The 27,996-nt window shown below is 42.1% G+C and overlaps 1 protein-coding gene and 1 long non-coding RNA gene across 3 annotated transcripts in view; both read right to left on the bottom strand.

Annotated features, from left to right (window-relative positions):
• Positions 1-214: 214 nt before the first annotated feature.
• LOC145865806 (uncharacterized) lies at positions 215-4,735 on the bottom strand. Its single transcript, XR_014383103.1, has 2 exons — positions 4,277-4,735; positions 215-4,196 (listed from the first exon to the last, which is right to left on the bottom strand). It is a non-coding gene; the product is annotated as an uncharacterized LOC145865806 (long non-coding RNA).
• An 11-nt stretch (positions 4,736-4,746) lies between these two features.
• The window catches only part of LOC106590673 (junctophilin-1), an 86,414-nt gene continuing 63,164 nt past the window's right edge, over positions 4,747-27,996 (bottom strand). For both annotated transcript variants that reach the window (XM_045710786.2, XM_045710787.2), the window contains 3 exons: positions 5,407-6,146; positions 5,197-5,293; positions 4,747-5,039 (listed from right to left, as the gene is read on the bottom strand). In XM_045710786.2, coding sequence (XP_045566742.2) covers positions 5,213-5,293; positions 5,407-6,146 — 821 coding nt within the window. In that variant the 3' untranslated portion in view covers positions 4,747-5,039; positions 5,197-5,212. The remainder of the gene's footprint in view (positions 5,040-5,196; positions 5,294-5,406; positions 6,147-27,996) is intronic.

The raw sequence follows: 27,996 nt of genomic DNA on the forward strand, positions 1-27,996 counted from the left end.
CCGATGTCTAATCCAAGACACATTCTAATGCCTCCGATGTCTAATCCAAGACACATTCTAATGCCTCCGATGTCTAATCCAAGACACATTCTAATGCCTCCGATGTCTAATCCAAGACACATTCTAACGCCTCCGATGTCTAATCCAAGACACATTCTAATGTACAGGAAGTATGTAAGAGACAAAGACACAATGAAATAGAGATGGGACAGTGTACAAGGCATAACTTCTTTATTGTTATACACAGAAATACATCTCCAAAGACAGCACAAATCAGTGAGGTGACACCATACTTTGAGATATCAAACGTCTCACACAGTTCCTCATCGTTTGGTAAAACAGTCAAAACAAGTATAATCTGGGTCTTGTCCCCCTGCCCGCCCCCCCAAAAATGATCAGGCTGGTCTCATAGAGTAGACGTAACATAGTAAACGAAAACCTGGGAAACTCATATGAGTATGCTATGCTATGTTCGGTGTGGTTCCATAAGACAGAAGGTTACTTAAGGCGAAAATGAAAGGAGGGTGGTTGGTTGGGGTAGATATATAACATGACCGTCTAGTTCGATTCTCATCACAGACAACTTTAGCATTTTAGCAACTATTTACTACTTTGTAGCTACTTAGCTAACCCTTACCTTAAACCTTTAATTTAACTCCTAAGTCTAACATTAACCCTTACCTTATCCACTAGCTAACGTTAGCCACCTAGCTAACATTACATTTTAGTCATTTAGCAGGCACTCTTATCCAGAGCAACTTACAGTAGTGAATGCATACATTTCATTTCATGCATTTTTTTTATTTAATTTTTTTGTACTGGCCCCCTGTGGGAATCGAACCCACAACCCTGGCGTTGCACACACCATGCTGGCGTTACAAGCACCATGCACTACCAACTGAGCCACAGGGAAGACTACGTTAGCATTAGCCACTTTGCCAACTAGCTAAAGTTAGCCACAACAAATTGAGATTCGTAACACATCATAAGAATTGGAGTTCGTAACATATCGTATGAAACGGATGATGGACATTCACAAATGAATACATACCATACCAAACGTGATATATCATACTAAATGGAACGTCCCGGATTTTCGTTTACTGTGTTACGTCTACCCCCTGAGTCCAGGTTGAAATGATACATAAATTACAGCCAATTACAGATAAAGATTTTAGTACTGTCAAATGTTACTGTATGTGCATTACAATACCCGTTACAAACATGTTATAGCCGTTGTCAAAATACAGGTGTGCAAATCGTTAGAAAAATACCAACTCATACCAGTTTCTGGATTATGCTCTGTAAAAATCCTTACAAATACTATATCTTATCTATATATATATAAAGGTTTCCAACATGCAATGTTTTTATTTTTTTGTAATTTTTTTTTTATATATATATTTTAAACATCCCATGTTCTGCCTGTTTTAAAATCCCTCGTAGATTTACAGCTCTCACCCTGCTCTGTGAAAACAGAGGACAAAAACAAAGAGAGAGGCCATCTCCAATGAGAAGGGTCGTTATGTTATCAGGTAGGTGTAGCAAACTTCAGGACATTGACATGGTTACTACAGTTCTGAGAACGAGACAGATTCAACACAATTGTAAAGTTGTCTTGAGATTTCTTGTATTTGTTTTTAATGGTTAGAAATTTTTCATTCTTTTCTTTGCCCTTAAATGTGATTTTTATTTTGGCGGACTGCACATGAACACCGTAGGACCAATCAGAATGAACACCGTAGGACCAATCAGAATGAACACCGTAGGACCAATCAGAATGAACACCGTAGGACCAATCAGAATGAACACCGTAGGACCAATCAGAATCTACAGATCAGTCAATGTCTGAGGAAGCTTGCAGTCTCCCAAAGTACAGAGCTTTATACTGTGTTTCTTCAACAGACCATGCAAACTAGTAGTATCCTAAAAACTAAATGCAAAATAAACACAATCTTGCCCTTTTTCACAAGGACCAAAAAACTTTAGACAAATACATATCTACACTGAGTGTACAAAACATTATGAACACCTGTTCTTTCCATGACATAGACAGACCAGGTGAATTTAGGTGAAAGCTATGATCCCTTATTGATGTCACTTGTTAAATCCACTTCAATCAGTGTAGATGAAGAGGAGGAGACAAGTTAAAGAAGGATTTTTAAGAATTGAGACAATTGAGACATGGATTGTGTATGTGTGCCATTCAGAGGGTGAATGGGCAATACAAAATATTTAAGTGCCTTTGAATGGAGTATTTAAGTGCCTTTGAATGGGGTATGGTAGTAGATGCCCGGTGCACTGGTTTGTGTCAAGAACTGCAACGCTGCTGGGTTTTTCAAGCTCAACAGTTTTCTGTGTCTATCAAGAATGGTCCACCACCCAAAGGACATCCAGCCAAGTTGACACAACTGTGGGAAGCATTGGAGTCAACATGGCCCAGCATCCCTGTGGAACGCTTTCAACACCTTGTAGAGTCCATGCCCCGGCGAATTGAGGCTGTTCTGAGTGCAAAAGGGGGTGCAACTCAATATTAGGAAGGTGTTCCTAATGTTTTGTGCACTCAGTATATTTATCAATCATATGATGAACACATAAATAACAATTATTTGAAGTGGTAACAGAAACTGTTAAATATATACGTACTTCATTTGTTTATATATTTTTTTAAATAAAAACTAAATCATGCTTTACCTGCAACAAAGACTACTACTGGTTAAAATGTAGTAGCACATTTATAACTCACCTCCCTTTGATTGCAACAGTCCGGTCACTTCCTACACAAAACAATTAAGACACAGACTTCATCTCTTAATGACCGTCTATCCCCCCCCCCTCTCCTTATCTTCTTCTTCTGAGGTAAAGACAAAGGTCGAAGTGTTCAAGATTTTTTAAAGGCATCACTCCTAAACCACATAACTACAGGTACCACTATTATTCCCCCCTGGATTCAACCTGAATACATTCAATACCAAGTTTCTTCTGAGAATCAATACAATCAATTCTAGAATCAATTCTTGTTCTTGAGAATCAATACAATCAATTCTAGAATCAATTCTTGTTCTTGAGAATCAATACAATCAATTCTAGAATCAATTCTTGTTCTTGAGAATCAATACAATCAATTCTAGAATCAATTCTTGTTTTTGAGAATCAATTCAAGGACGCTTACTTTCCAGTCTCACTGACATGCAAGCAGAGATCAGGCCCTCACAATAACAATAGGTGTTTTTTTAATTTGACTAAACCAACTGATTTTCCTCCTCTTCACAGCTTAGTGGTTTTAACATCGGAAGCAATGAAGATAATTAAAGTAACTTGTCAACGAAATCCCATGCACAATTGTGTAATAATAATAATAATAATAATAATAATAGTAATAATAATAATAATTTAATCCTTTGATTCAATAAATGACATAATTTATAAGACTTTTCATCTTTCAGTCACACAGAGCTAGCTTAGGCTTGCTACACAGTGTGGCTTCGTTCCTCAAATCCTACTGTCAATCTGCCTGCCCCCCATCTAGTCAAATGAAGCTTGTCTTTCCTGCTGTATGATACAATAAAATAAACAGATTTTAAAACAGTTAAAATGCTCAATAGACTAGACCCTTTGTTGGCAAAATATATATTCTTTCTTTAAAAAAATAAATCATATTGCACATTTAATAAAATTTGGACAGAATTCTCTCATTATGATGAAATAAAATCATTATGATTAGTCCAAAATAAAAAGGGCTGTCCGTATTAATTTTCCTTCCTTTTAACTACAAGTCTCTAACTGCAGGTAAACAACGTAGAGAAACAAAAAGCTAACGCTACAACAACAAAAATACACAGGGAGAGTCAAACAAGGGTCTCCTGGGTAAAGAAGCTAAAGGAAGCTGTGATGAATGGTTATTGGTTAACAGAGTAAGACTGGCGTGTGACCGCGCTAGCACTGACAGCTAACGTTCGGTGCATCCGCTTTCCTGCAGCAAGGGGTGGTTAGAACACTGGATCCTCAGAACACTGGATCCTCAGAACACTGGATCCTCAGAACACTGGATCCTCAGAACACTGGAACCTTAGAACACTGGAACCTTAGAACACTGGAACCTCAGAACACTGGGACCTCAGAACACTGGGACCTCAGAACACTGGGACCTCAGAACACTGGGACCTCAGAACACTGGAACCTCAGAACACTGGAACCTCAGAACACTGGAACCTCAGAACACTGGAACCTCAGAACACTGGAACCTCAGAACACTGGAACCTCAGAACACTGGGACCTCAGAACTCAGAATGTGGGAACGTTGGAACGCGCACCTCTCTCAGTCCTCTGGCCTTGCCGTGCTTACATCTCCCCATGAAGACGTCAGAGGGTAAAATAGTAAGGCAGCTGTTAGCTCCTGTCATCTATAAGTGCATCTCCACATTGGCCCAGTTAAAGTTAGTCAATCAGTCAGTCCCTCTGTGTTCCTGCCAGGACAGGACAGAAGGACAGGACAAGCACTTCACTACACCAGCAATAACATCTGCTAATATGTGACCAATAACATTTTGATTTGATTTTAACAGAAGGAGATGCCTTGCACGAGCAGAGAGCTCACTGCTTGGGTCAGCAGACGTGCACTTCAATTACTTCATATTTTCCTCTGTGTGTGTGTGTGTGTGTGTGTGTGTGTGTGTGTGTGTGTGTGTGTGTGTGTGTGTGTGTGTGTGTGTGTGTGTGTGTGTGTGTGTGTGTGTGTGTGGTGTGTGTGTGTGTGTGTGTGTGTGTGTGTGTGTGTGTGTGTGTGTGTATTGTTTTTTCCTATCTCCTTCAGACATATCATTTTGTCCTTTAACAGAACCCAGAGGAGAGTATTATGATCAGGCAGGTCTGTGGACGGCCCAGGAGAGCCTGCGGGTCCTTCTCTCCTGCCTCTCATGGTTCTCTCCTGTGTCACAAAGCTGATTTCCATGCTCCTGTGGCCGCTTCCGAGTCTGACTGACACCATTTTGATTTTTTTAAAGGCTGGAGACGCAACTGTACCAGTTGCCACGGCATCACTGAGGGGGTCAAACACAGTTCAGGTGGGATTTAATTGATTAGTTATGAACCGATTGGATAAAATAACACACAGGAGGTCAACATCAGGTCTGCTCTTTAGGAAAATAACAAACGTGGTGTTGTTGTGGCTGTTTTTTATTTGTAAGAAGAGGTTACCTGAAACACAGGACCATCATGTCAGGAAGTGGACGAATATGATGGCCAGGCCGATATTCAACAGCATCACCATAGCAACCAGGATAGAGTTAGGAGCCTGCAAGGCAACACCAAGCAGAGTTAGTATCAAGGTCCTCGCAGTGTCCAAGTAGTGTTACTCATTGTGAATTAAAAGGTAAAACTGATCCTAAAATCAGCGCTCTTACTTACATTCTCTTCGCCGTGCCCGTCGGCCATCTCCATACTGGCCCTCTTGGTCTCTGCCAGGCTCTTTGGTTTCAGCGAATCCTGCTTCCTGAGTTTGCACGGTTCACCTGTGGGCGTCGGCTTGAGGGTGAAATTCCGGAACGACTTAGGGGGTGGCGGGGCCATCCGTGCCAGGGTCAATTGACTGGGCTCCTCGTCCTCCTCAGGCTCTGGTTCCGGGGGCAATGGTCCCCTGGAGGGGGCTTTGACGTAGTAGCTATGATACTGGGAGTGGAGCTGACCCATTCCATTACCAGGACCCACTACCGTCTGAGGAGCGGCAGCCTGGGGAGGTGGTACGTTGGTGGGGCCGGTCTCTGGGGCCTTGGGGGATTTGGCTGAATCCTCCTGGTGTATTACATGGGAAGAGGGAGCAGCTGATGTGGGTGGCTCGGCAGCGATGGACACCCTCTCTTCTTTACTCAACTTCCTGCTCGACCGCTCTTCCTTGCTGCTCTTACGGACTGGCTTCTCCTCTTTGCTGACCTTGCGACTGTGTGATGATTCGTCTTTGCTGGTCTTGCGGGAGGAGGAGGAGGTGGAGACGCTGTTGCTGTGCTGTCTCTTCTTGCTGTGGGGCGACGGGGGAGGGGTGGGCCCAGGGGTCTTGGCAGGGCTGGCAGGTCTGTCCTTCTCCTTCTCTTCAGGAGGATCCTTGGGGATCTCCATTGGATCCATGAACGCCTGCTTGATATAGTCAGAACCTATAGGGGAGACAGACAGAGACACAGCTCATGTTTATGCAATTAACACACTCTTACGTGTATAATGTCCCATGTAATATGTAATCAACATGTGCACAGTACATGTACAAAATGAATGCTCTATTTTAGGGTGGCTGCACACATTAGCCAATAATCTGTGTATGATAGTGAGAAGAAAAAACACACACACACACACACACACACACACACACACACACACACACACACACACACCCTTCCCCCATACACAAATATCCCATTAAAGAGAAGCTCTCTACCGGCCAACGATGACATGAGAGATTATAAATCTATCCCAGAGTGCCAGGTCATGTGATCTGTGACCCAGATTGGGAGAACAGAACAGAGCACAGCTATCTGTTATCCACTGCTCCTGTCTAGATCACAGATTAGGAGAATAGAACAGAACAGAGTACATCTATCTGCTATCCACTGCTCCTGTCTATAACCCAGAGTAGGAGAATAGAACAGAACAGAGTACATCTATCTGCGATCCACTGCTCCTGTCTATAACCCAGAGTAGGAGAATAGAACAGAACAGAGTACATCTATCTGCTATCCACTGCTCCTGTCTATAACCCAGAGTAGGAAAATAGAACAGAACAGAGTACATCTATCTGCTATCCACTGCTCCTGTCTATAACCCAGAGTAGGAGAATAGAACAGAACAGAGTACATCTATCTGCTATCCACTGCTCCTGTCTAGATGTCAGAGGCATGGCATACATTTACAGCAGCAGACCCAACCCAACAAAGACTACATGTACGGATATGCTGTAACTTTAATGCTGTAGATAGATACAGTCAGGTCGAAATTTATTGGCACCTTTGATAACAGTGAGCCAAAAAAGAATATAAAATAAAAAAAAGCAAATATAATTTTTGGGGAAATTATATTATTTTATAATAATACAAGTTCAAATTATACCTCTGTTTTCAATACCTTTTAATACCTCACCTTGTGAGAATAACTGCACTGAGCCTTTCTCTTAAAACATGTCTGAGATTGGAGAACACATTGGGAGGGATCTGAGACCATTCCTCCATACAGAATCTTTCCCGATCTTTGATATCCTTCACCTGACCTTATGGACTGCCCTCTTCAATTCAAAACCACAGGTTTTCAATCGGGTTCAAATCCGGAGACTGAGAAGACCATTGCAAAATATATATTTATTTTATTTATATATATATATATATATATTTTTTTTCTCTTCTTCTTCATTATTATAAAAAAAAGTATTTATTTTATTATATTCATTTATATATATATTTATTTACATTTTTAAATTTAAAAAAATAATTTTTATGTTTGCTTGGGGTTATTGTCTTGCTGGAAGAGCCACTTCAGCACCTTTACTGGGTTCAAGTTCATGATGCCGTTGATCTTAACCTCGGGCTCCCGAGTGGCGCAGCGGTCTAAGGCACTGCATCTCAGTACAAGAGGTGTCACTACAGTCTCTGGTTTAAATCCAGGCTGCATCACATCTGGTTGTGATTGGGAGTCCCATAGTGGGGCGCACAATTGGCCCAGCGTCGTCTGTGGTAGGCCATCACTGTAAATAAGAATTTGTTCTTAATTGACTTACCTAGTTAAATAAAGAAAAAGTATTCAGGAAGGGGATACCTAGTCAGCTGTACAACTGAACGCATTTCAGTTGAAATGTGGCTTCTGCATTTAACCCTCTGAATCCAAGAGCCTTACTCAACATCCACACCCAGGGAAGAACTCACTGTTCAGGGTTAACTGACTTGCTCAAGGGTAGAATACCAGATTGTTTTTCTTCACCTTGTCAGCTCAGGGATTTGAACCAGTAATCTTCTGGTTACTGGCCCAATGCACTTAACCATTACGTAACCTAGGATCTGTCCTTAAAGTCTTATTCATTATGATATAGAAAGTCAATACTGATGCTAGATCAGCACTCATACTCTAAGACGTATGGGGGTACGGGCCCTGAGCCCTATGGGTCCTGGTCGTAAGTACGGATGTGACAAATATACATTTTTATTTGGTTTTCTGTTAAAACGATAAGTAAAGTTTTGAATTCACAATGCAGCTGCACTGCTGCCAGCAAGGGTTTGGTCCTCATGGTGCATCCCTTTCAGATGGTTTGGCATCGCACCTGTACTACCATTACTCTACCTCAAAGTTAACGACGATGGCGCAGTGGTGAAGAGTCGACAACAAAATAATTGATTCCTCGTTTCCTAGCACATCGACTCCCGTTATCGACTCCCATTTCTGATTGTCAAGATTCGATTCCACTAGGAATCAACTCATAGCACATCGACTCCGGGTATAGACTCCCATTTCTGAGTGTCAAGATTCAGAATCGACTCATAGCACATCGACTCCCGGTATCGACTCCCATTTCTGAGTGTCAAGGTTCGATTCCACTAGGAATCAACTCATAGCACATCGACTCCGGGTATAGACTCCCATTTCTGAGTGTCAAGATTCGATTCCACTAGGAATCGACTCATAGCACATCGACTCCCATTTCTGAGTGTCAAGATTCGATTCCACTAGGAATCGACTCCTAAGATTCTGTATTTTTTTGGAATGGAGTAGACTGATTAGTTGACATACATCCGAGAACACAAACACTTGCATCTTTCATAGCGAGCTAGTGAGGGACGGAGCGAGAGGGGAGGAGCACAGTACCAGAGCTGTGCACCAGGCAAACAGAGCCAGAGCTCTATCTAAAAATGTCTTGGCTTGCAATGTCTCGCAACTTCAGTAAAGCAGCAGGGCCTATCATCACTGAAAAGGCTAGGATACTCTAAACACAACAGGCCGAAGACTGAACACACACTCGCATCATTAGCGAAGACAGAGAAAAAGAGGCAAAACACTCTCTGTAAAATCTGTCCAAAAAAGCCCAATGGGTTTCTATGGGGTTATTTTGGACTTAAGCTTGTCGCCTGGCTTCCCGCCTTTGGGACCACGACTCCCACTGTTAGGGTTGCAGACATGAGCATCTCTCCATTATATACAGATCTCTGGTGAAGAGCAAGAGCAGGCGAGCCAACGGGGGGGGGGGGGGGGGGGGGGGGGGTGAGAGGAGGGGTCAGGCTGAAAGAATATCTTGCTAATCTGTATCTCCAATGTCTTGTTTTGCATGCCTCGCAAATTCACCAAAGTAGCGTAAGGTTCGCCTCTTCCTCTCTGTCTCTCACACACACACACATTAGCAGGAAGCACACAGATAAACCCCACAAAGTGCCGCGCTTCATTTGCAGATGGATCCGACCAATAACATTTGTTTAGACAATGTCTTTCTCTTCTTTTGTTCTGAATGAGGGAGGGAGGGCGTCTCTCACATGCAGTGACACGAGAGAGCGAGAGAGAGAGAGCGCGAGAGCGAGAAAGAGAGAGCGAGCGTGAGAGCGAGATCGCGAGAGAAAGAGAGAGAGAGAGAGCGAGCGTGAGAGCGCGAGAGAGAGATTGAGAGAGAGGGAGAGCGAGCGTGAGAGCGAGCGTGAGAGCGAGAGAGAGAGAAAGAGAGAGAGAGAGCGAGCGAGAGAGATAGAAGGTCAGATGAGTTAAAAACCCACAAGAGCGGAAATCCACTGTTTTGAGCTGAAAGACGATGGCCAGAGCTTACCCATGATGTTGCACAACGATTTAACTCAATGACTCATTTTTTTAAAAGTATGATATATTTGGACTTGAAGTGGGGAATCTGAAGTGGGAAACTTGTGTAAATCCGTGTCAATGCTGTGTCACTCCCAGTAAACTGACTTGCAAAGTTATAACAACTATGTGTCTAACTAGGGCTGGTTTTAGTTCATTTTGGAACCACCTAGCTTACAAGTGGGATGCTTACTTCCTGTTTAGTACTTGTTGCTACTGACTTCCTGCTGTCTGCAGTACACCACAACCAGGAGCTTTGTTGGATGGGCTGACGGTGAACCCACAGAGTTTCTAAACCATCTTTGGTGAAACGGTGAGTAAAGAGCTAGCTAGCTACAGTAATTTGCTATCTCTTCTCGCTATAAATTGAGCGTTCACTTAGCCAAGTAGCCATGGTAGCTAATATGTGTTAGCATCCTGACAAGGCTACACAGCAGCTAGCTAGCTAGCTAGCTAGCTAGCTAGATTACTATTACTAGATTACTAGATTAGATTAGCTAGTGACGCTAGTTACGTGATTAAGATGGCGCAGGCGGTGGATAGCGCCCGTTTTACGGGCTCCCGACCAATTCTTCTACTTTAAAAAAAAAATGGATCTTACTTTTTTGTTGTTGTACATAATGTCTCCGCCATCCTTTTCCTATGACCTAAAACAGCTTCTGTAAATCAGAACTCCGATCACTAACCTCGATTTGGATGAAAACTTCTACTTCAACAAGTCAGCTGCTGTAGATGTTCTGCTTACTCCGGACAAAAGCCCTAATCCTCGGGGGCCTCGGAAAAGGAAGCAATGTTCGCAAAAAGGGGCAGACGGGCGGGCATACTGATGAAACTATGTTGGCGTGCAAATAAACTGCCCTTACACTCTGTTCTTTTTCGTGAACGTACGGTCACTGGAGAACAAACTGGACGAACTCCATTAGAGAATATCCAATGTTTCTCAGAGTTGTGGCTGAACATGAGCATGGATACCATCTAGCACTATTTTCTATATAGCTTTGGGTAGGGGGGAGAGAGGGGTGTCTCTGGCTAGGGGGGAGAGGGGTGTCTCTGGGTAGGGGGGGAGGGGTGTCTCTCTGGGTAGGGGGGGAGGGGTGTCTCTTTGGGTAGGGGGGAGAGAGGGGTGTCTCTTTGGGTAGGGGGGAGAGGGGGGTGTATCTTTGGGTAGGGGGGAGAGGGGGGTGTATCTTTGGGTAGGGGGGAGAGAGGGGTGTCTCTTTGGGTAGGGGGAGAGAGGGGTGTATCTTTGGGTAGGGGGGAGAGGGGTGTCTCTTTGGGTAGGGGGAGAGAGGGGTGTCTCTTTGGGTAGGGGGAGAGAGGGGTGTCTCTTTGGGTAGGGGGAGAGAGGGGTGTCTCTTTGGGTAGGGGGAGAGAGGGGTGTCTCTTTGGGTAGGGGGAGAGGGGTGTCTCTTTGGGTAGGGGGAGAGGGGTGTCTCTTTGGGTAGGGGGAGAGGGGTGTCTCTTTGGGTAGGGGGAGAGAGGGGTGTCTCTTTGGGTAGGGGGAGAGAGGGGTGTATCTTTGGGTAGGGGGAGAGGGGTGTCTCTTTGGGTAGGGGGAGAGAGGGGTGTCTCTTTGGGTAGGGGGAGAGGGGTGTCTCTTTGGGTAGGGGGAGAGGGGTGTCTCTTTGGGTAGGGGGAGAGGGGTGTCTCTTTGGGTAGGGGAGAGAGGGGTGTCTCTTTGGGTAGGGGAGAGAGGGGTGTCTCTTTGGGTAGGGGGGAGAGAGGGGTGTCTCTTTGGGTAGGGGGGAGAGAGGGGTGTCTCTTTGGGTAGGGGGGAGAGAGGGGTGTCTCTTTGGGTAGGGGGGAGAGAGGGGTGTCTCTTTGGGTAGGGGGGAGAGAGGGGTGTCTCTTTGGGTAGGGGGGAGAGAGGGGTGTCTCTTTGGGTAGGGGGGAGAGAGGGGTGTCTCTTTGGGTAGGGGGGAGAGAGGGGTGTCTCTTTGGGTAGGGGGGAGAGAGGGGTGTCTCTTTGGGTAGGGGGGAGAGAGGGGTGTCTCTTTGGGTAGGGGGGAGAGAGGGGTGTCTCTTTGGGTAGGGGGGAGAGAGGGGTGTCTCTTTGGGTAGGGGGGAGAGAGGGGTGTCTCTTTGGGTAGGGGGGAGAGAGGGGTGTCTCTTTGGGTAGGGGGGAGAGAGGGGTGTCTCTTTGGGTAGGGGGGAGAGAGGGGTGTCTCTTTGGGTAGGGGGGAGAGAGAGGTGTCTCTTTGGGTAGGGGGGAGAGGGGTGTCTCTTTGGGTAGGGGGGAGAGGGGTGTCTCTTTGGGTAGGGGGGGAGAGGGGTGTCTCTTTGGGTAGGGGGAGAGAGGGGTGTCTCTTTGGGTAGGGGGGAGAGGGGTGTCTCTTTGGGTAGGGGGGAGAGGGGCGTCTCTTTGGGTAGGGGGGAGAGGGGCGTCTCTTTGGGTAAGGGGGAGGAGAGGGGTGTCTCTTTGGGTAAGGGGGAGGAGAGGGGTGTCTCTTTGGGTAAGGGGGGAGGAGAAGGGTGTCTCTTTGGGTAGGGGGAGAGGGGTGTCTCTTTGGGTAGGGGGGGAGAGGGGTGTCTCTTTGGGTAGGGGGGAGAGGGGTGTCTCTTTGGGTAGGGGGGAGAGGGGTGTCTCTTTGGGTAGGGGGGAGAGGGGTGTCTCTTTGGGTAGGGGGGAGAGGGGTGTCTCTTTGGGTAAGGGGGGAGGAGAGGGGTGTCTCTTTGGGTAGGGGGGGAGAGGGGTGTCTCTTTGGGTAGGGGGGAGAGAGGGGTGTCTCTTTGGGTAAGGGGGGGGGGGGGGGGAGGGGTGTATATTTGTTGACAACAGCTGGCGCGCAATCTCTAATGTTACGGAAGTCTCTTGGGTTTTCCTCAACCTGAGGTAAAATACCTAATGATAAGCTACAGACTACACAATTTAACAAGAGAGTTTTCATCTATATACTGTATTTCATAGCTGTCTATTTACCACCACAAACCGACGCTGGCACTAAGACCTCACTCAACGAGCCGTATAAGGCCGTAAGCAAACAGGAACATGCACATCCAGAGGCAGAACCCCTAGTGGTTGGTGATTTTAATGCAGGGAAATTGACATCCGTTTTATTTTACCAGCATGTCACCTGTTCAATCACCTTTACTCCACACATAGAAATTCATACAAAGCTTTACCCCACCCTCCCTTTGGCAAATCTGACCATAACGCTATCCTTCTGATTCCTGCTAACAAATAAAAAATTAAAAAACTCAAACAGGAAGTACCAGCGCTCAATACAGAAGTGGTCCAATGAAGCAGATGCTAAGCTACAGGACTGTTTCGCTAGAGCAGAATGGAACATGTTAACATGGAAGAGTTTACCACATCAGGCACCGTACTCAGCGCATGCGTTAACCAGCCGGAAAATGTCTTCACTGACATTTTCAACCTCTCCCTAAAAAAACTCTATAATATCTACATGTTTCATTCAGACCACCAGAGTCCCTGTGTCGCCAAGGTAACCTGTCTAAATAAACACTCACGACTGTAGCCATGAAATGCTTTGAAAGGGCCGGTCATGGCCTCACATCAACACCATCATCCCAGACACCCTGGACCCCACTCCAATTTGTAAAAAAAAGTATCAAACCCTACAAAACATTTCCATAAATTATAATCCATATAATAATTCACATTTCCTGTTGCTGTAGCAAAGTGGCTCAAATTAAGATCCTACATCTGTAGTACTTCAAACACTCCTGCACATAGACTCCAGTACCGCTACTCCTTATAGCCTCGTTATTGTTATCTGTTGTGTTAATATTTTCATTTTCAATTTGTTAGTTGTCTTACTTTTTAACTCTGCATTGTTGGGTAAGGGGCTCTTAAGCTTTTTACGGTAAAGTCTACTACACCTGTTGTATTTGGCACATGTGACAATTTTCTATTTTATTTCTTAGCTTACTTGTCAGGGGCTTTCCCAAACTCGGTCCTAAGGATCCCAAGGGGTGCACATTTTGTTTTTTTGCCCTACGCAAGATATATTATGAGTGATATGTACAGCAGTAGATGTACTAGAGTGAGTTAAGAATCCAGTATATAATACCTATGTGGTGTGTATAAACAGTGTAATTAAAATGTAATGTACAACAGTAGAATGAGCTATGTGGAGAATCCAGTATACAAATACACAGTATAAACCCCACAGCAAAATGTACAGAATTGCAGGAAATTAGCTAAATAAATATATATGTATGTATGTATGTCATTTGTAATTTTTTATTAGGATCCCCATTAGCTAACTCCGTAACACTTGCTAATCTTCCTGAAGTCCACCACCAATTAACAAGACATTACAAACAATTACAAATCAAGATAATTAAAATACCTGATAGGAAACACATTTAACATTAAGCTGTTGCTTTCTATTTCCTGTCCAATCATATGGTGTATAACATTAGATGTTCTTTCTATTTCCTGTCCAGTCATATGGTCTATCACATTAGATGTTCTTTCTATTTCCTGTCCAGTCATATGGTCTATCACATTAGATGTTCTTTCTATTTCCTGTCCAGTCATATGGTCTATCACATTAGATGTTCTTTCTATTTCCTGTCCAGTCATATGGTCTATCACATTAGATGTTCTTTCTATTTCCTGTCCAGTCACATGGTCTATCACATTAGATGTTCTTTCTATTTCCTGTCCAGTTATATGGTCTATCACATTAGATGTTCTTTCTATTTCCTGTCCAGTCATATGGTCTATCACATTAGATGTTCTTTCTATTTCCTGTCCAGCCATATGGTCTATCACATTAGATGTTCTTTCTATTTCCTGTCCAGTCATATGGTCTATCGCATTAGATGTTCTTTCTATTTCCTGTCCAGTCATATGGTCTATCGCATTAGATGTTCTTTCTATTTCCTGTCCAGTCATATGGTCTATCACATTAATGTTCTTTCTATTTCCTGTCCAGTCATATGGTCTATCACATTAGATGTTCTTTCTATTTCCTGTCCAGTCATATGGTCTATCACATTAGATGTTCTTTCTATTTCCTGTCCAGTTATATGGTCTATCACATTAGATGTTCTTTCTATTTCCTGTCCAGTCATATGGTCTATCACATTAGATGTTCTTTCTATTTCCTGTCCAGTCATATGGTCTATCACATTAGATGTTCTTTCTATTTCCTGTCCAGTCATATGGTCTATCACATTAGATGTTCTTTCTATTTCCTGTCCAGTCATATGGGTCTATCACATTAGATGCTCTTTTTAATTTTTTTCTTGAAAGTGGATTTAGTTTTTGCCTGAGAAATATGGATTGGTAAAGAGTTCCATTCAGCTACGGCTATGACTCTATATAAAACGGTGAATGGTGTGTGTATAGACGGTATGTGAATAGAAAATATGTGTATAGCAGTTGTGTAGGATGAGCCATATGAAGTGGGTAAAACTGTATTATAAATATTATTAAAGTGAGTTTATGTACATTACATTGAACCACCTCTATCTTTATATCCCAAACACAATTCAATACAATCACAATCGCTTTCTGTCTTTTAATCATTTGAAGCATATTTTAACACAGGCTTAACACCTAACAAACACTTTGTACTTTAAAAAAAAAAACACGTTTTAACATAAGCCCTTTTCTTACCTCATATCCCAGCGTTAATGCCTGGGAAGAAAACACCTTGAATTTGCTCAACTTGCATTTGGTTCAACCATTGGCTCAACTTACCCCAAAGAGGAAAACATTTTGACTATATTAACCCACACAGCTATGAAGGATGTTCTTTCATTCTAGGTTTTAAGAACCTCATATTGAAGATGATAGAGGCCCCAACTGATGGATAGAACAATTTTAAAGTATCTACTTTGGTTTAGATACAAGCATCATGAAACCTCTAACACAATAAATTCATTTTAATTGGTGAAAATCTTTTTTTGGGAACTAACTTTACTTACCACTTTTTAAATGTTGTTTCTTTCTTTACAGGCGGCATGAAATGATAACCTCTTCCTAAATATTTTGTCAAATTATACATTTTGGGTTTTATTAATTTGGGGTTTTCTAGAAACAAGGGTGGCTCAACATATCCCACTCTCCCGTAATGTCAAAAGTGGATGAAGTGGATAGGTGAAATGTCCACACAGCTGGCACACCTCGTCATTTCTGGTGACATGGTTTGAACGGCGGCACTACAGTAGCAAACAATTGTAGCAAGCTAGCTTGTAGCAGTAGCTAGATAACTGTACAGTGAAGTAATTAACTATTTTTTTTACCAGTACTAACGTTACTGCACCACCTTTCAATACCAAATGTGAAGCTGTCTCCAAAACAGTAGATGTCTATACAGTAATAAATAGTTAAATAAACGTTAAATTAAAAAAATTTACCTAGCAGTTAAATGGAATGTGCTTTGAAATGTTATTTGATGTGTTTGCTGGACAATATGATACAAAATGCTGCAAAGTAACATCAAAACGTACATACTACAGTTCAGGTAAAGTTGTAAAGACTAAACATTATTATATGTTCCTAATTATCTAGCTTGCTTTCAAAGTAGAGAGATTGGAAGTTCAGTGTGTAACGTCTGTAGCTAGTGAAATTAATTCCTTCCTCACTTTTGAAACTTCTGTGTTTAGCAGAGTAACTTTGTGTCCTATCCAAGAGGAACCAAATGTGAGAAGCACTATTGTAGTTCCCCATTTATACCATTTTCCCTTCGCTTACCCAGCTTAGCACCCGGCTGCTATGACTAGCCACAGACGTGGAACCGTGGTCAGATAGATAGTCTTCCTCTCCGTGGAGAATGAGTTTGAATGTATGTCTTTTGTCAAGTTAATAGTAATAAAATGCTATACAGTACATAGATCCATGCCAGACAGACAAAGGTGTCTATTCACTAACTATTTACTAACTTCACCTCTTGTGTCAACGTGTGTCGAGTCAAAACACAACAATTCAGCCTCACGGAGGTTTGTCCAGAAAAAAAAAATTGCAATGTAGTCCTACACAATAATTGAAGTAGCCTAGTGTAAAGGTAGGCCTATATATGCCAGTGTAATAAAATAAATAAATAATAATAACTCACCCAAGCTTACAAAACTGAGAAAGAGTTGATTCTCTCTCTCTCTCTCTCTCTCTCTCTCTCTCTCTCTCTCTCTCTCTCTCTCTCTCTCTCTCTCTCTCTCTCTCTCTCTCTCTCTCTCTCTCTCTCTCTCTCTCTCTCTGTCTCTCTCTGTCTCTCTCTGTCTCTCTCTGTCTCTCTCTGTCTCTCTCTGTCTCTCTCTGTCTCTCTCTCTCAAATCGACCCCCCGTTCCGTACATTCATGATAGGTCAACACCATCTAGCTGAAGTAGAGTAGAGGATGTCTGGACTACAAGTCTGGACAATCACGTGTGGTTTGACCCCTTTCATTGATGTACACAGAGAGAGTTAGAACTGTCTTGACTCTATACAGAGAGAGAGAGAATCCCTGCCAGATCCTCAGATCTCTGGGCTAAACTCAGACCAGCAAAATGTCCATGACCATTTCACAAACCTACCTCTGTGTTTCAGGTGTCTTACAGGACTGAGGACTCCCGAGGTGTGTGATGCAGACCGTGGACAGGCTGAGCCAGCAGCAATTGTATAATACTGACATAAAGTGAGGATGTGGATTAAATCGTTAAAAAAAAAAAAAAAAAAATGGGTCCGGGTTTTGTTCTGTTTATCATTCAATGACTGTTCTGATGTTTACACAACCATGTGCAATTACAAGCTGGCAAACAAAGGAATATAAAATAAACGATTAACAGCCCACATGTTCATTATAGTCAGTGCTTAAGGTTCTATCACGCAGTGATTACTGAGAGTTCCCATTGTTACACTCTTTTTGAGGGGGTGGGGGGTTGGGGGGGCCTTTGACATTAGGAGAGTTCTCATAAGAACACCTGAAAATAGAACCATGTCTGTGTTCTAACAAGCCACTGAAATTAGAACCATGTCTGTGTTCTAACAAGCCACTGAAATTAGAACCATGTCTGTGTTATAACACCACTGAAATTAGAATAATGTCTGTGTTCTAACAAGCCACTGAAATTAGAATAATGTCTGTGTTCTAACAAGCCACTGAAAATAGAACCATGTCTGTGTTCTAACAAGCCACTGAAATTAGAACCATGTCTGTGTTCTAACAAGCCACTGAAATTAGAACCATGTCTGTGTTCTAACAAGCCACTGAAAATAGAACCATGTCTGTGTTCTAACAAGCCACTGAAATTAGAACCATGTCTGTGTTCTAACACCACTGAAATTAGAACCATGTCTGTGTTCTAACAAGCCACTGAAATTAGAACCATGTCTGTGTTCTAACAAGCCACTGAAAATAGAACCATGTCTGTGTTCTAACACCACTGAAATTAGAACCATGTCTGTGTTATAACACCACTGAAATTAGAACCATGTCTGTGTTCTAACAAGCCACTGAAATTAGAACCATGTCTGTGTTCTAACACCACTGAAATTAGAACCATGTCTGTGTTCTAACAAGCCACTGAAAATAGAACCATGTCTGTGTTCTAACACCACTGAAATTAGAACCATGTCTGTGTTCTAACACCACTGAAATTAGAACCATGTCTGTGTTCTAACACCACTGAAAATAGAACCATGTCTGTGTTCTAACACCACTGAAAATAGAACCATGTCTGTGTTCTAACACCACTGAAAATAGAACCATGTCTGTGTTCTAACACCACTGAAAATAGAACCATGTCTGTGTTCTAACACCACTGAAAATAGAACCATGTCTGTGTTCTAACAAGCCACTGAAATTAGAACCATGTCTGTGTTCTAACACCACTGAAATTAGAACCATGTCTGTGTTTTAACACCACTGAAAATAGAACCATGTCTGTGTTCTAACAAGCCACCACTCTCTCCTCTCTTGGCTCTAATCCATATTCTAGTACCTACCCATTCCGCTACAGGAACACTGGTGTTGTTGTGGGGAGAATACAAAGCTAAGTTTGTACTAGAAGTACATGGCACGTATGCATTGTATGAGGTTTATCGGTAGACAATGTATTTGGTACAGAATATGAATTATGACCAAGTGACAGCCTTATTACAAGAGCACCGACTCATCACAACATTTTGAAAGAAGTTGACCTATTGTATTGGTGTAATGTTATTAGTATTGTAATGAAACAGCAGGGAGCAGGTCTCGAACTCCCCAGCACGCTATCGACTGTGCCGCAAAAGCATGCTGGTGCGGCAGAGTCGATATCCTCGCTTATAAACCCAGGGTCTAGCTAGTGTCCATTACTGATACAGGCCAGAGTTGGCTTCCTTGGCTCCCTACAAGAAAAGCTTCATATTGATCATCTATATAAGTTAGTACCCAGCTAGGCCTTCAAGCTGTTGTTTATTTAGCTAGACAGGTAGCTAGCTAACTATCTAGCTACATTTTGAGTACAGTAGCTACCTAGCTAGCTAGCTAACTATCTAGCTACATTTTGAGTACAGTAGCTACCTAGCTAGCTAACTATCTAGCTACATTTTGAGTACAGTAGCTACCTAGCTAGCTAGCTAACTATCTAGCTACATTTTGAGTACAGTAGCTACCTAGCTAGCTAACTATCTAGCTACATTTTGAGTACAGTAGCTAACTAGCTAGCTAACTATTACCTAACCTTTACACACTTCAGATAATATGAGGTCCTATGAAAAAGAGATGAATGGGAGCTAGCATAGTTCCAGGTAGTCTTGTGATTAAAACAACGTAGGAACCAATTATCCACGGTTGCTAATAGTTAGCTACCGATAGTTTCCTAGCTAGCTTCATTGGTCCGGGAACCAGTTAGCTAGCTGAGTTACAGTGAGGGAAAAAAGTATTTGATCCCCTGCTGATTTTGTACGTTTGCCCACTGACAAAGAAATGATCAGTCTATAATTTTAATGGTAGGTTTATTTGAACAGTGAGAGACAGAATAACAACAAAAAAATCCAGAAAAACGCATGTCAAAAATGTTATAAAATGATTTGCATTTTAATGAGGGAAATAAGTATTTGACCCCTCTGCAAAACATGACTTAGTACTTGGTGGCAAAACCCTTCTTGGCAATCACAGAGGTCAGACGTTTCTTGTAGTTGGCCACCAGGTTTGCACACATCTCAGGAGGGATTTTGTCCCACTGATCTTCTCCAAGTCATTAAGGTTTCGAGGCTGACGTTTGGCAACTTGAACCTTCAGCTCCCTCCACAGATTTTCTATGGGATTAAGGTCTGGAGACTGGCTAGGCCACTCCAGGACCTTAATGTGCTTCTTCTTGAGCCACTCCTTTGTTGCCAGAGCTAGGCTCTGGCTTGCCCGGCAAAACTCCAGTAAATACCACAAAAGTCTTTACTCTTCCTTGATCATTCAGAAGGAAAAATGAGGAGAGTGGATGGTCCTCTACGTAGTAACGTTAGCTGTGATTCCTAGTAGCAAAGCTTTCATGTCCGTCTTTGTTTGTTTACATGCCGGTGTATGTTATCCACAGGAGTCAGAACATACTGTATTAACCAACATCATAAAGGAGGCACTCACGGGTCACACTGTGTGTGTGTGTGTGTGTGTGAGTTCATAAGGTGGGCATTTATATATTTGCGCATACTAATAAAGAATTACAACAAACATGATGGGTTAGTGCTATACGGGATCCTTGGGACGTCTCTACTCTAAACCCTATCCTTGACCCCCTAACCTTAACCATAACCTTTTTAAATTTTTGTAATATTATTTTTTGATTATTAACCCAGCCCCCCCTAGTCTTTTTTTCCACACAACTTCATCTAAAATTATTGAATGATTTTCCTGTAAACAATAGATATTATATTCTTTCTCTTTTTTTTCCAGGTAAAAATGTATCTTCTTTTTTTTTAATGATCTGTTGAGCCATTATAATTATAACTTGCTATACTTATTTCCCCATTTACCATAATGATACCAAAGTTTCAATTATACTTACCACAACCAATGTTTATAAACATACCATTAAAAAGCACCACGACGATTAAGTGTCCATATAGCTGTACTATAATAATTTGCACTGTTAAGCATACCGTAGCTGCAACTGTGTAAACCTCCAATTGTCCTGATATTCCACCCACTAAAACCTCACAACATATCTAGGTCTGTTGTCACTAAGACCGTCAGACCATCAGCCTGACTCATGACGCACCTTTGCATCCTAAGGCAAACCCTTGACTGCCAATTGGCGTAGGCCAGAGGGAAATACGGGCCGTCCCATGAAAACATAATTCAATATTTCCACCCTTCACTCACACATTCAAATCCCTGTGGATCTAACGTACATCTATTAAGAGAACTAACCCCAAATAACATGGAAAACAGTCAGAAAACAGTCAGATATAAACAATAAGAATAGTATATCATATTAGTAGAAATAAAAAAACAGTAAAATATTATAGATTCATGCTCATATTTATAAAGTCAAAGCAAGGCTATAATCTGCCCAGTCTGAGGAGAAAAATACCTTTAGAACCAGTTCTTTATTTCCATTACATGCAAGACATATTTGATTTATTCCTCATTATATCCTGTTTTATATATTATTATGTTTTATTCCGACAAAAAGGAAGAACTATAAACAAACAAAGATTCTAAATGGCCGCTAATGACTGCCAGTAAAAATGTGTCTTTGTTACACCCTGATCTGTATCACCTGTCTTTGTGCTCGTCTCCACCCCCTTTCCAGGTGTCGCCCATCTTCCCCATTATCCCCTGTGTATTTATACCTGTGTTCTCTGTTTGTCTGTTGCCAAGTTTGTTTTGTTCGTCAAGCCTACCAGAGGTTTTCCCCCCATGCTTCTGTCTGTTTCTACTACCTGTTTTCTAGTTTTCTAGGTTTTGACTTATCTGACCCTGAGCCTGCCTGCCATTTCTGTACCTTGTCACACCACACTGGATTATTGACCTCTGCCTGCCCTTTGACCTGTCGTTTTGCCTGCCCCTTGTTCTAGTAATACACTTTTGTTACTTTGACACTGTCTACATCTGAGTCATGCCTGAAACGTTATAGTCTTATGTATCCCTTTATGGGTAGTGTGGTGCCTAAGTTTAACTTACAGTCGACTCTGACACAGCCACGGCACGACAGCTAAGAATACATGCACTACTGACAATCCAGAGCGAGTAAACTTGTAAAACCAAATCTCTCTCCACACATTTTGTTTTTATTCCAGGGTCGTTGCTCTATCACCTCGGCTGTTTTACGCCTAGGCCTATATCATCAGTATCAAGAATATAAAAAAGGTAGCATAAATAGCTTATATAGAAACATATAATATACTTCTCTCTTAGAGAAGTGCTTCCATAAGCCAGTTATTGTGTTGGTTTTTAATCAGTTTATCCCAGTGTTAGAACCAGCCCCAGTTAAACACTAATAGAGACAAAAACACTATTGACAATATCCAATCCATTTACCGGTGTGTATCGGGACAATAATACTGTATGTGCTTTACATTTTTTTACGTTGAGATTTACTTTTTAAATGTAAAAGGATAATGACATCAGTTATTTTAGGATGGTATAGGCTTATGTCAATAGAGAACCTAGGCAGGTTTTTCATTCTATAATCTTTTAGCTCTATATTAGATCAATTCATATTTATGTTTATGTTTTATCTAAATTATAATTGTTCCTGATTCACATCTGGGAACAAGGGCCGCACTACAAAACAGCTTTTAAGTCATAATATACCCGACCTCTACAATTAGGCCATATCATTGTCACGTCCTGACCATAGTAGTTGTTATTTTCAATGGTAGAGTAGGTCAGGGCGTGACGGGGGGTGTTTGTCTGTTTTTGTATTTCTATGTTTAGTTTCTAGTTTTTGTATTTCTAGATTAGTTTTGTTTGGCATGACCTCCAGTTAGAGGCAGATGGTTGTCGTTGTCTCTAATTGGAGGCCATATTTAAGTTGATGTTTGTGTCACTGGTGTTTTGTGGGTGATTATATTTTGTGAGTGTGTTTGTTCCTCCTGCGTCACGGTTTGTTGTTTTGTCATTAAGTTGACTTTGTCATTTGCATTTAGTTTCACGATCAAATAAATATGTGGAACGAAACAGACGCTGCATTTTGGTCCGTTCCTTCTAACATCCTCTGTACTACCTGTGCAATTAATTAATTATTGTTATTATTATTATTAATTAATTAATTATTGTTATTATTATTATTTATTAATTATTGTTATTATTATTATTATTATTATTATTAATTAATTAATTATTGTTATTATTATTATTATTATTTATTAATTATTGTTGTTATTATTATTATTAATTAAATCATTAATGATTGTTATTGTTATTATTAATTAATTAATTATTGTTATTATTAATTAATTATTGTTATTATTATTATTAATTAAATCATTAACTATTGTTATTATTAATTAATTAAATCATTAATTATTGTTATTGTTATTATTATTATTAATTAATTAATTAATTAAATAATCAATAAAAAGTAAAAGGTCAGTCTTACCCATCTTCCCCTAAATCAAAACCTGATTTTTAAGTCCATATAGTTCAAAGTTCCATATTGCCTAAATATAAAAAGGATAAATCCATCATACCCATTCTGCATTACCATAAATCCAACCTTATTGTAAGTCCATGGTTCCATACTACATGAATAAAAAAAATATACAAAATAAAACATTTCAAATTAAATTGAGTCCATAATGTTAAAAAAAATTTTGTTGTTGTTGTTGTAAAAAACAAATGAATCCGTAATTGTACTGTGTAATGCGGAGCAAATGTGTATCAGTCAGGAGGTAGCTAGTGTAACCGATGTGAAATGGCTAGCTAGTTAGCGGTGGTGCGCGCTAACAGCGTTTCATTCCGTGACGTCACTCGCTCTGAGATCTTGAAGTAGTTGTTCCCCTTGCTCTGCAAGGGCCGCGGCTTTTGTGGGGCGATGGGTAACTATGCTTTGAGGGTGGCTGTTGTCGATGTGTGCAGACGGTCCCTGGTTCGAGCCCAGGTTGGGGAGAGGAGAGGGACGGAAGCTATACTGTTACACTATCACTCACAGCCACGTTGGAATCTTCGAGTCCTTGAACATTTGGTTGTTTCGACCACTAGACAAACATTCTGCTTCTCTGCTCAGAGCCTTTTGAAAGTGGGGTACAGGGCACGTTGTCTCTCCACTATTTCATGGGGAAATTGTTCATAAATAGAGAATGGGGTTCTCTTCGGGTTCCCTACACTGTCGTAAGAAGGCAAACTTAATTTTGCAGTGAGTTAGCATAGCTTCGATCGGAACAAGGGTCTTCCCTCCCCTCTGCCACCGAAACGGTGAGCCCTTTGAAAATCAATTGTATCCACCTGTTCGTCCGTCATCTTGAGATTACGGTGAGCCCTTTTTCCTCCGTTGACTGATAGTTTTCATTTTTTATCCTCCTTTAGATAGCTACTGCAGCCCTCATCCTCCACATACAACACCCGTTCACTCCCCCCTATCTGAGATAGCTACTGCAGCCCTCATCCTCCACATACAACACCCGTTCACTCCTCCCTATCTGAGATATCTACTGCAGCCCTCATCCTCCACATACAACACCCGTTCACTCCCCCCTATCTGAGATATCTACTGCAGCCCTCATCCTCCACATACAACACCCGTTCTGCCAGTCACATTCTGTTAAAGGTCCCCAAAGCACACACATCCCTGGGTCGCTCCTCTTTTCAGTTCACTGCAGCCAGCGACTGGAACGAGCTGCAACAAACACTCAAACTGGACAGTTTTATCTCAATCTCTTCATTCAAAGACTCAATCATGGACACTTTTACTGACAGTTGTGGCTGCTTTGTGTGATGTATTGTTGTCTCTACCTTCTTGCCCTTTGTGCTGTTGTCTTTGTCCAATAATGTTTGTACCATGTTTTGTGCTGCTACCATGTTGTTCTGCCGCCATGTTGTGCTGCTACCATGTTGTTGTCATGTTGTGTTGCTACCATGCTGTGTTGCTACCATGTTGGTGTTGCTACCATGCTGTGTTGACATGTGTTGCTACCATGTTGTTGTCATGTTGTGTTGCTACCATGCTATGTTGTTGTCTTAGGTCTCTCTTTATCTAGTGTTGTGTTATCTCTTGTCCTGATATGTGTTTTGACGTTCCAAGGATCTCAGATAGCAAGGACCATACATAAAATGGGCCGCCATATTTATGAACCTTTACTGTTATCCATTATGGTAAAGTGTTAAGGTATTAGAGGTAAGGAAAACGTTAGAATCATAAGGGGTAGGTTGGCCCTCTGTACACCTCCCTCTCCTTCCCCTTCACCCTCCAGGAGGTCTGTCTGAGAGAAGGGACAGGTGGTGTGTGTCAGGCCCAGGCAGAGGAGAGAGAAAGGGGGGGGGGGCAGAGAGCTAAGCTATCGCCCCCCCCCCCCCCCCCCCCCCCCCCCAGAACGCTGCCTGGGATTCCAGCTATGTCTCCATTGGTTCCCGGGTAGCACACATCACCTCCAAATATAGACCAATTAACGTCACTCCATAAAACACACCCACCATACACACGGGATCTCTCTCACACACGCACGCACGCACGCACGCGGTCACGCGGTAATGCGGACCATACGGACACGCGGTCAAGCACGCACGCACGCATGCAAGCAGCACACAAAACACACACAGTGTTTAGGCCGTGGTGGTATGTGTGAACCAATCGTAAAAGGTCACGGTTCTCTTCCCAGTGACCCTCATCTGAACCGCACACGAACGCACAGACAAGAGAGAAACTGGGTGATAATCTGTTAGGGTTTTGAAAGGGACCTTGCTTTTCTTCTGGGAGTATTTTATTGATTATTTTGTAACCCATCCACACAGATGGGACAAATATATATATATATATATATATATATATATATTTTCGAACATTTCTGCTACATATACACACATTTTACATATACATGATACTTTTATAGAAAGCAGTCACATGACAATAACACATGACCAAACATAAACTCTTTAATCCCACCCCTCAGCCGCTCTCAGCCCATCCCACCTATCACCATAGACCTCAGCTCTTTATAATCCCACCCCTCAGCCACTCTCAGCCCATCCCACCTATCACCATAGACCTCAGCTCTTTATAATCCCACTCTCAGCCCATCCCACCTATCACCATAGACCTCAGCTCTTTAATCCCACCCCTCAGCCACTCTCAGCCCATCCCACCTATCACCATAGACCTCAGCTCTTTAATCCCACCCCTCAGCCGCTCTCAGCCCATCCCACCTATCACCATAGACCTCAGCTCTTTATAATCCCACCCCTCAGCCACTCTCAGCCCATCCCACCTATCACCATAGACCTCAGCTCTTTAATCCCACCCCTCAGCCGCTCTCAGCCCATCCCACCTATCACCATAGACCTCAGCTCTTTAATCCCACCCCTCAGCCACTCTCAGCCCATCCCACCTATCACCATAGACCTCAGCTCTTTATAATCCCACCCCTCAGCCACTCTCAGCCCATCCCACCTATCACCATAGACCACCCTCATTTGGATTCCATGTTTCCATATATTTTTCAATTGTGCTATGATGTTTTACAACATTTTTTAACCTTTATAATCCTAAAGAATCCACAGATCGTGAGCTAAAGATTGAAACCTTTACTACGAGTATTATTATATTATTTATTGACTAACTATGGCTTTCCAAATCGCCCAACACTGCTATCTGTGAGGTTAATTTTAAATAAGTTATTGTAACTTAGTTATCAGAGTTATTGTAACTAAGTTATTGTAACTTAGTTATCAGAGTTATTGTAATTTAGTTATCAGAGTTATTGTAACTAAGTTATTGTAATTTAGTTATCAGAGTTATTGTAACTAAGTTATTGTAATTTAGTTATCAGAGTTATTGTACCCCATAACGTCAAACTGGAGTTATGTTTTTTTGGATTTTCTTTAGAATTCATATAAAATGTAAAACTTAAATGTGTTGAGTCAATAAGTATTCAACCCCTTTGTTATGGCCTAAATGAGTTCAGGAGTAACAATTTGCTTAACAAGTCACATAATAAGTTGCATGGACTCACTCTGTGTGTAATAATAGTGTTTAACATGATGTTTAAATGACTACCTCACCTCTGTACCCCACACATACAGATAATCGTAAGGTCCCTCAGTCGAACAAAAAAGGGATTTTATGTGTTTCTGTAAAAAATAGATCAGTGTGAAGTCACTATAGAACTCTAGAACACTATAGAACTCAAGAACACTATAGAACTCCAGAACACTATAGAACTCTAGAACACTAGAACTCTAGGATACTCGAACTCTGGAACACTCTAGAACTCTAGGATACTCAACTCTAGAACACTATAGAACCCTTGGACACTATAGAACACTAGAACTCTAGAACTCTAGGATACTCGAACTCTGGAACACTCTAGAACTCTAGGATACTCGAACTCTGGAACACTAGAACTCTAGGATACTCGAACTCTGGAACACTCTAGAACTCTAGGATACTCGAACTCTGGAACACTCTGGAACTCTAAGACATTCTAGAACACCTGTCTGAGGCTCACCGGGTGGACAGGGATTACCAGTGTTTTCCACAACACCAACAACCAACAACCAACAGACCTTGTCCTGTCCCCAGCCTGCCAGTATGTCAGTAGATATAGTACCTCCGAAATCTCACCCTATTGTCCGCATATAGTGCACACATTTTAGTGTACCATTTTGGAGGCTGCCAGTGTGACTCTGAGGCTGCATAAAGGGACACGTTCACATGCCTCTCATTGTTGATCTGCTACTCATACACTATATTATAGCCAGCGAGAGTTGGGCAGAGAGCCACATCAGTGCTACCAGACTAGGTCACAGGACTAAATATACCTGGGGCTGCTGAGGGAGGGAAGGAGGGGTGAAGTAGCTACCGAGACAGGCTGTCTCTACACTTTTAGATAAAATGCTGCTATCTAGAACCAAAAAGGGTTCTTCAGCTGTCCCAATAACCCTTTGAAGAACTCCTTTTGGTTTCAGGTAGAATCATTTTGTGTTCCATGTAGAACCCTTTACACAGAGGGTTCTACATGTGTAACCGATGTGAAATGGCTAGTTAATTAGCGGTGATGCGCGCTAATAGCGTTTCAATTGGCGACGTCACTCGCTCTGAGATCGTGAAGTAGTTGTTCTCCTTGCTCTGCAAAGGGCCGTGGATTTTGTGGCGCGATGGGT

The sequence above is a fragment of the Salmo salar genome, chromosome 29, assembly GCF_965601325.2.
Source record: "Salmo salar chromosome 29, fSalSal1, whole genome shotgun sequence".
Taxonomy (NCBI): Eukaryota; Metazoa; Chordata; class Actinopteri; order Salmoniformes; family Salmonidae; genus Salmo; species Salmo salar.